The 7,742-nt window shown below is 40.5% G+C and overlaps 1 protein-coding gene across 1 annotated transcript; it reads right to left on the reverse strand.

The window, feature by feature from the left end:
* Positions 1-7,105, reverse strand: LOC121789537 (30S ribosomal protein S21, chloroplastic-like). Its single transcript, XM_042187975.1, has 3 exons — positions 7,076-7,105; positions 3,233-3,777; positions 1-181 (listed from the first exon to the last, which is right to left on the reverse strand). The coding sequence occupies exons 1-3, from the start codon at positions 7,103-7,105 to the stop codon at positions 73-75; spliced, it is 684 nt and encodes a 227-aa protein (XP_042043909.1). The 3' UTR covers positions 1-72.
* Between the last annotated feature and the right edge of the window lie 637 nt (positions 7,106-7,742).

A 7,742-nucleotide genomic window follows, 5' to 3' on the forward strand; every position in this document is an offset into this window, starting at 1 on the left:
TGCCAAAATCAGCAGAGGAAAGCTGCGACTATGAGACCTCGAAAATTCACATGCTGCTGCAATTTGATATGGTCACTTGGGAAGGACTCCTTCAGGAATATCCCAGTTGTCATCATCGTCTTCCTTCTTGCTCTTCGAGATCTCTGGCTTGTCTTGTGTTGCGAATTTCGCTTGAGGTCGTCTGTAGATTATTCATGTAAAGGAATGTGATCAAGGAACATGGTTTATAAATATCTGGAAAATCATCATGTCTGTAATGAATTCTCTTCAAATTCATGGATATTTGAGAATGGCAGTATCATGTAACCGATGTAAGATCATTGTGCCACAAAATGCAGTGATGCATGAAAAAACACATCAATCTAACCAATTTATGAAAAAGTCCAAGGACGTACCATCAAATATGCATCTACAGACATGTCAGTTTGACAAAAAAAGCTCATCAAAGTTTAAACCCTCAAAACTCCAAACAAGCAAATATCTAAAGACTCTAGTTGTAAGAGTTATATAGGTCTGAGCTTTGAGCAACAGGAGGGCCGTTGACAATACTATGATGTCTTTCGTGAGTGAGGTCATCTATTTAAATCATCCATAAAAGAACTTGACCAAGGAAAGAACTTGTGTGTACAAATTAGCAAGTCCCAGCTCCACCATAAGTGATACGGACATAGCAAAGAGACGCAATTCGAAACAAGGTCAGGTACTCGATTAAAGACTCAAGCCCTATCTCAATAAATTGCTTGCTTGTAGCCACAAACTAGTAAGAAAACCACAAACAACTCAATCTCAAAGGTAAGACACACATAATTTGCCCACATAATGAAATACTGGCAATACATTATTTGGATTATCAGTAAACCAAAAGCATGAAATTCTAAAGAAGCATGCACTTAATCTGCCTACATCAATACCTTATTTGGATGATCAATCAAATAAATCCGCCTCCCTCTCTCTGTAGCACTTAATTTCCCAACTACATACTATATGTTATACTACATACAAACACTATGGGGAAAACAGCACACACCAATTCAATCTTACATCATCCGCAACACTGTCACTTATCCGTCCCTTAAATTACTATTCAGGGCCCCACTGTACTTTTTTCTCTATCTCTTAACTAAGGGACGGAACCTGCAACCCTCAATCTCTTATCCGTCCCTTAACTGTCCCTTAAATTATTATTCATGCAATTTTCATTATTATTTTTATTTCCAACAAATTCAATTAATAAAAACACACTTCATTAAAAATAAAATAAAATTACAACATAAAATAAAAATACAACTTAGAATTCAAAAAAATAAAAAAAATACATAATTAAAATCCTAAAAAATAAAAATTACATAATTTAAAATACAATTTTATAGAAAATAAAAAAACTACTCCGCCGGCGAATCATCCCCCGAAGGCGGTGGAGGTGCACTGAAGCCACCTGGAGATGGAATACCAAGTTGTCTTGCCATAAACTCAATTCCGGCAAGATAGGCTTGGTATTGGGGATGCGTCATGCGGGAATTGTCCGCCATTATGGCGGTCATGTACATGGACATTAGGGAGTTCGAGGGTGCCTCCGAGCCCGCCTGGCTTGATTCGGCTCGGCCCCTCCTCCCTCTAGCCGCCTTCGCCGCATTTCTCCCTTACGGCCGATGGCGCCCAAGGGAGGACCCCCGGCATCGTCTGCCGTGCCCTCAGCCTCCTGCGAGAAAAACTCTTGTGCGGCGCTGCCCGAACCGCCCTCACTAGACGAGTATTGGCCACCCGACGTGTGCTTCGTGCAGGTCGAGCCAGAGCTGGACCGAACACCGCCCGCCCACCTTTCCTCGTCTTTGACGACCTCCCAAACATCGACATATTTAAATTGTTTGGTGGTGTCGTCGTAGTAGACTCGCAACGCCGACCTCAGAATGTCGGCTCCCGTGGCTCCGCTTTGGTAATGAGCCGCTTCACTCTTGTAGATGGCGCAGAATTTTTTGACCTCTCTGTCGACTCGGTCAAAGTGAGCACAGAGCCTCTTATATGTGCGGCGGTGGGACCCCTTCGGCTTAATCTTGTGGTAGGCCTCGGTGACCTTTTCCCAGAAGCACTTCCGGGGTTGTTGATTCCCGACGATGGATCGTACGAGACGCTGATCCAGGCGTTGTACACCGCCAGCGTTTCTTTGGGGCTGTACGGATGTCGGCCTAGATCCTCCTCGTCCACCTCCGCCCTGGAGCTTCCACCGCCTCGGACTCCTCCCCCACCTCGGCCTCCTCCACCGACTCGGCGTCCTCCTCCGCCTCGGCCTTCTTCCGGAGTGGGTTCAACGGAATAATCCTCTCGAATCTGGGATAATCCTTGCGAATACCTCGGGGCGGAGGGACGGGCGTATGCATCCACATCAAAATGGGGTGGTTGGTACCCCCGGCGTCGACGAACCCTGGGTGCCCGGCGTCGACGAACCGGATCCACCACCCAGGACACTATACATGCCCCCAGTCACCGAACGCGTTGATGTCGAACCGGCGGAGCCGCCACCGCCAGAGTTTCCGTCGCCGGACATTTTGTGATGAGAGGTTAGATGAAAATTGGAGAGAAAATGGAGATGATTGGGAAGAATAGATGTTATTTGTGTGTGAAATGAGGATGAATTAGGAGTATTTATAGAGTAAAAAATAAAAATAAAAACAAAAAACGGTAATATAACGGTAATATTACCGTTTTTCGTTTTTTAATTTTTTTTTAAATTCAGATTTAAAAAAAATGATTTATTGCGTCAGCGTGACGATGGCCACTCACGGGTCGGCGAGTGGGCGTCACGCATGGCGCAGGAGCACGCCACGTCGCCATGGCGCGTGGCGAGATGTCTCGCCATCCGTCACGGCGGGACGGAACTTGTGGCGGGCTGGGGACGAGACGGGGCGCTGCAATGCGTCACGCCGCCGTCTCGTCCCTTAGTAACGGATTACGGGCCACCCGCGTGACGCGTTGCGGGTGGGCTTATATGCATATCCGATCTCAATTTTGTTTAAAGATAAAAAAGCATCAACTACAATTGTATACATATATTTCACAATTTTTCGAGTTAGCTAATAAAATTCACTAATTGATTCAATTATCACGGATTATCCTTCAAATTCAAATACATTAAACCAATCCTCATCCACCACTCATGAATTCGCGCAAAATAAGAGAAATAGAAACAGAGCAAATTGCAGAGCGCCAACAGTAATCATTAGAGTGAGAGAGAGACCTCCGACGGTTGCGCTTCGCAGCATCGCGAGCCCTCCGCTTCTTCTCTTCCTGTTTGTTCTCGAAGAACCGGCGGCGCTTGCACTCCTGAATGATTCCGGCGCGCATCACTTCCCTCCTGAACCGGCCGAGCAGCTTCTCCTCCGGTTCGTTGTCGTCCACGATCACCTGCACATTGTACGCGGATCGGAAGAACATCGTGTTCGCGTACGCCAGCGAAGGGCACACCACCGCCGCGACGTCGGAGGAGTACGAAGGCCGCGACTGCGCCTCGTTGGACAGGACCAGCGGCTCGCACCCTGGATGCGAGTTTGACGAGGAGAGATGAAGCGGAGGGAGTTTGGGAGCGCGAGAGGGCGCCGCCGACGGTGGTGGTTTGGAGGGGTTGAGGAGAGAGAAGAGATTGGCCAAGTATGAGGTCGCCATGGCTGGAATTGGTGTTCCTAATTTCGGATAAGGATTTAATAAGATTTCCCGAATTATCTTAAATACTTTTCCGAATAGGATGTAATAATTTTCTGGTTGAGCTTTTGATTTTAAATGGGCCTATTTTGGCAATGACCCATATAGAGGAACAATTAAGATGATGGATTTTGATATTCGAAAATAATCTGATTGTGAATCAATAATTGAAAAATGGCCGAAATGTGAGATTTTTGTTTAGTCTGCATATGGAAATTCATTTAGGTGTATCTTGAAGCATTTGAGTTTAATAGCTTAAGATTTATGTTAGGGTATAAATAGTAGAGTAGTAATAAAAAAGTTAGTGTTGGCCGAGATTTTAAGGGAAGGGAATGGAGGATGTTTTGATTAATTGGGAGTATATAATTGCTAGTTTGATAGGTTTAGGAGAATACTTGACAATATATGTTGGTAATGGAGTTTTTAACTTGGAATATGTTGGAAACAAAGATATCTTATCAGACGTAATACGGAGTACAATTTAAACCTAATAAAATGTTGTCAAAATTTTGAAATGATTGTTGTGAATATCGTGTCATTTACACATGAATAGGTAACATAAATCAGTACACATTGCTAATTTGTTGCATAGAAAAGTGAGATAACTATCATACTATCGACATTGTGATTGCCGTTTCACATATTTTTGTGAACTATTAAAACTTCTGCTGCTGACTTAGTTAGTTGTTGTGAATTTGGCACATGGCTCATGCTACCTGATTTCAGGTTTGTTGCAGGACGGGTTGGGTAGGTTTAATTTTAATTGTTACTTGGTTGGAGAATCCACTATATCACATTCTGCTGATGATCATCATATACCAAACTTGCAAAAAATTCAAGATTATAAGTCTTTACCTCAATGGAATTTAACTATTGGATTATTTGCATTAATATCGGGTCATTTCGTGCCAAACTTCACAATTGGAGCTCCAGTGATAGAGAGCACACACCGTTGGCAAATTCTTACTTTGCAAGGCATATTTGGATTGCCACTTGACGGTGACAAATCATATGGATTATGTTGAGCCGTTGGCGAAAGCAGGTGCGGTAAGAATATTTATATTCTTATGTGACCTATGTAACTATTGGTTTAATTTTAAGGATCAAGTTTATATTAAATATTAAGGATTCTAATATTAGAGACGATACTATGATGGATTAGTCTCGATTAAAGGATTAGAATCGGGTGAATTAGTTGGTAACAGAGCCAATCCAGATTTGGTTAATTCACCATTTATGTGATTTCAAAATCGAAATTAGAATGGTCTTGGATTTTTCGATTTTGGTTAATATGCTTCCGCTTGTGTGTTGGGTAATTGTTTTATGAAATGTTAAAATAACATAAGGATATTCTACCATTAAAGATTTCAATATTTAAATAATATATAACTTGTTTATCACCAAAGTGGTCTTGTTATATTGCATTTATTTATTGAAAATGATAAATGTTAATTAATTAATCATGATTATAGAGATGCTATAAATGACATATTAATCATGATTATAGAGATGCTATAAATGACATAAGAATTTGATTGATCAAATATTTTATTATCTATATACTGGGAGATCACCCAAAGGTGAATCATTATATATAGTTAATATATACGAAGTGGATTAATCATTTATTCATGTGTCATTTAATATGTACACTCAAAGGCAACATGCTTATTTGATATATGTTTAGTTTGATTAATTATTAAAGTATATATTTAGCATAAGTATTACCCAAATGTTACTTGAATGCTTGTTATTTAAAGTTTTATTACTGTTTATGAATCTATGTTAAAGAACTCAAGCACGTATAGATAAGCATGTATAAATGTTGCAGCTTTATAAAATTTGTATGCATATGCTAACTCTGTCATTAAATTAATGGGCAAAAATTATGAAGAATGGTCCGAATAGATTCGGTTTACGGTGTAAAGATATTGGACCATGTCATACTAACGGAAGAGGAATCCTCAGCCATTATAGATGTCACTCTGTAACTATAAATCTCAATGTGAGACTTGTGAGTGATCAAACAGGTTGAGCCTTATGAGAATGACAATGGCAGAAAATTTGAGGTCATCTTTGCCCATGACAGAAAATGCAAGGGAATTCATTAAGAAAATTAAAGAGCGTTCACGATCAAGTTTGGCTGATAAGTCAAAATGTAGAAGCATAATTACTACAAAGAAGTTTGACTGGTCTCAATCGATTCAAAGAAGTGAACGACCTCGAGAATGGAGGTTCATGAGCAATTGTCGGCCAAAAATTTATCTTAAACTCCCTACATGTTAAATTTAGCCAGTTCCAGGTGAATAATAACACCATTAAAGATAAATGGGACATTTAAATAATTAAAGGCTATGTTGGTTTAAAATGAAGGGAGATTAAAGAAGATAAATTATCAAGTTGCGAATATCATAGGTGTTGGAGGTGTAAGCACCAGTAAAGGAAAACTAAGTAGGACAAAAGAAAGGATAAATCTTTTCTGAAAGGTCCGGAAAAGCGTATCCATAAAGGAAAAGAAGTGTTTCATTTGCAAGAAAGTAGAACACATCAGGAAAGATTGTCCTAAAAGGAAGGCTTGGTTCGATAAGAAAGTTGAACATAACGATTTTGTTTACTTTAAATTAAATCTTATAGAATAGCCTAATAATACTTAGTGGGCAGTTTTGGTGCTACAATTCATACGTCTCATGTTAAACATGGTCACGCATCGCGTCGCAAAAAAAAATCTTAACATACTTCTAACCATTTCCATTAATGTACGATTCCACATTTCCACTACACCATCCTGTAGCGGAGTACGAAGCATTGTTCTTAAAGCATATATGTTGTAGTCTTTAAAGCATAATTCCACAATTAAAAGGGTAAAGTATAACAACTTAACATAAATTGGATCGAACTGAATCCATGCAGAGACGTATCAACAAAATCAACAAAAATCAACAATCTCTATAACTACACATGTATTGCTATTCATGGAAGTAATAATAGCCTCACAATGCTATGAACATGATTGCAAAATATAAACACTAAGAACAAGAGGGAATTCACCAACAAAAATCAACAATTCACCACCCTATGCAAAATCTAACCATGAAAAATAATTATAAACATCATCAAACTCATCCCCCATACTAAAACATGCTTTTCAACCGAACAATTCATCAAGAAAGAGTAAAATCCATGGAAGAATTCAATCAAAACTCAGAAATTAAAAGTAGGATTCATACCTTGAGTTAGAGAGAATTGGACGATGAAAGCTTGAAATTCGTAATGGAAAGGGAGAATGAGAGTGTGGGTGTGTGAATTTAGTGATAATTTGTAGTTGGGGTCGTGTGCAAGAGAGAATTAGAGAAGATGGTGGAAAGAATGAGAGAAAACTCACCTTATATAGGCGAAAATGCGTCACTGACATCTCCGTGGCGACCGCTGCGAGACGTGCAACGACCACTGCGCGTGTTGCGAATACGGCGCACCTCCAACGGGCCGCTGTGGCCCGCACAACAGTTCCTCCAGCCCGCCCTAGGGCCCGACCTGTTCCTGCACACGTGTAAAATCGGTAGCGACCGCTGTGGATTGCGCAGCGGCTGCTACGAGTTAAATTTTTTTTAGGTGCATAGAAAATGCACGAAAATCAAAGGAAAAACCAGAAATACAAAACCGAAGGAAATAAAAAACAAATTTGATTGCCTCCCAACAAGCGCCTTTGTTAAAGTCGTTGGCTCGACTTGAAGTGGCCCAACTAAGTGGGCGGATCAACGACTCTAGTGCTGAAAACTGCGAACGAAACCATTTTGTTGCAAATCTTTCTCCACCATTTGTATTTTCCGTTCGAGTTCTTCATCCCATAGACTTCGGGATCGGCTAGAGTTGGTGGCTTCTTCTTGTCCTTCTTCTTCTTCTTAGGCTTCTCCTGCAAGGGAGGTTTAACATGCTTAGGTTTGTTCTTTTTAGGAACTTGAGGAATAGTATGGACAATAAAAATAGAAGGGTTAGAAGAATCCTCCCCTTCTAATAGCCTAAAAGGCTTAGACGTGTCGATCATCATGACC

The sequence above is a fragment of the Salvia splendens genome, unplaced genomic scaffold (assembly GCF_004379255.2).
Source record: "Salvia splendens isolate huo1 unplaced genomic scaffold, SspV2 ctg271, whole genome shotgun sequence".
NCBI lineage: Eukaryota > Viridiplantae > Streptophyta > Magnoliopsida > Lamiales > Lamiaceae > Salvia > Salvia splendens.

Excerpts from the sequence above, each read along its gene's own strand:
- LOC121789537 (XM_042187975.1), bottom strand. The coding sequence starts at position 7,105 with ATGTCAGTGACGCATTTTCGCCTATATAAG. Across the intron at positions 3,778-7,075 it reads CGCATTTTCGCCTATATAAG|GCCCATTTAAAATCAAAAGC; the intron begins GTGAGTTTTCTC and ends TTGCCAAAATAG. Across the intron at positions 182-3,232 it reads GCGAAGCGCAACCGTCGGAG|ACGACCTCAAGCGAAATTCG; the intron begins GTCTCTCTCTCA and ends AATAATCTACAG.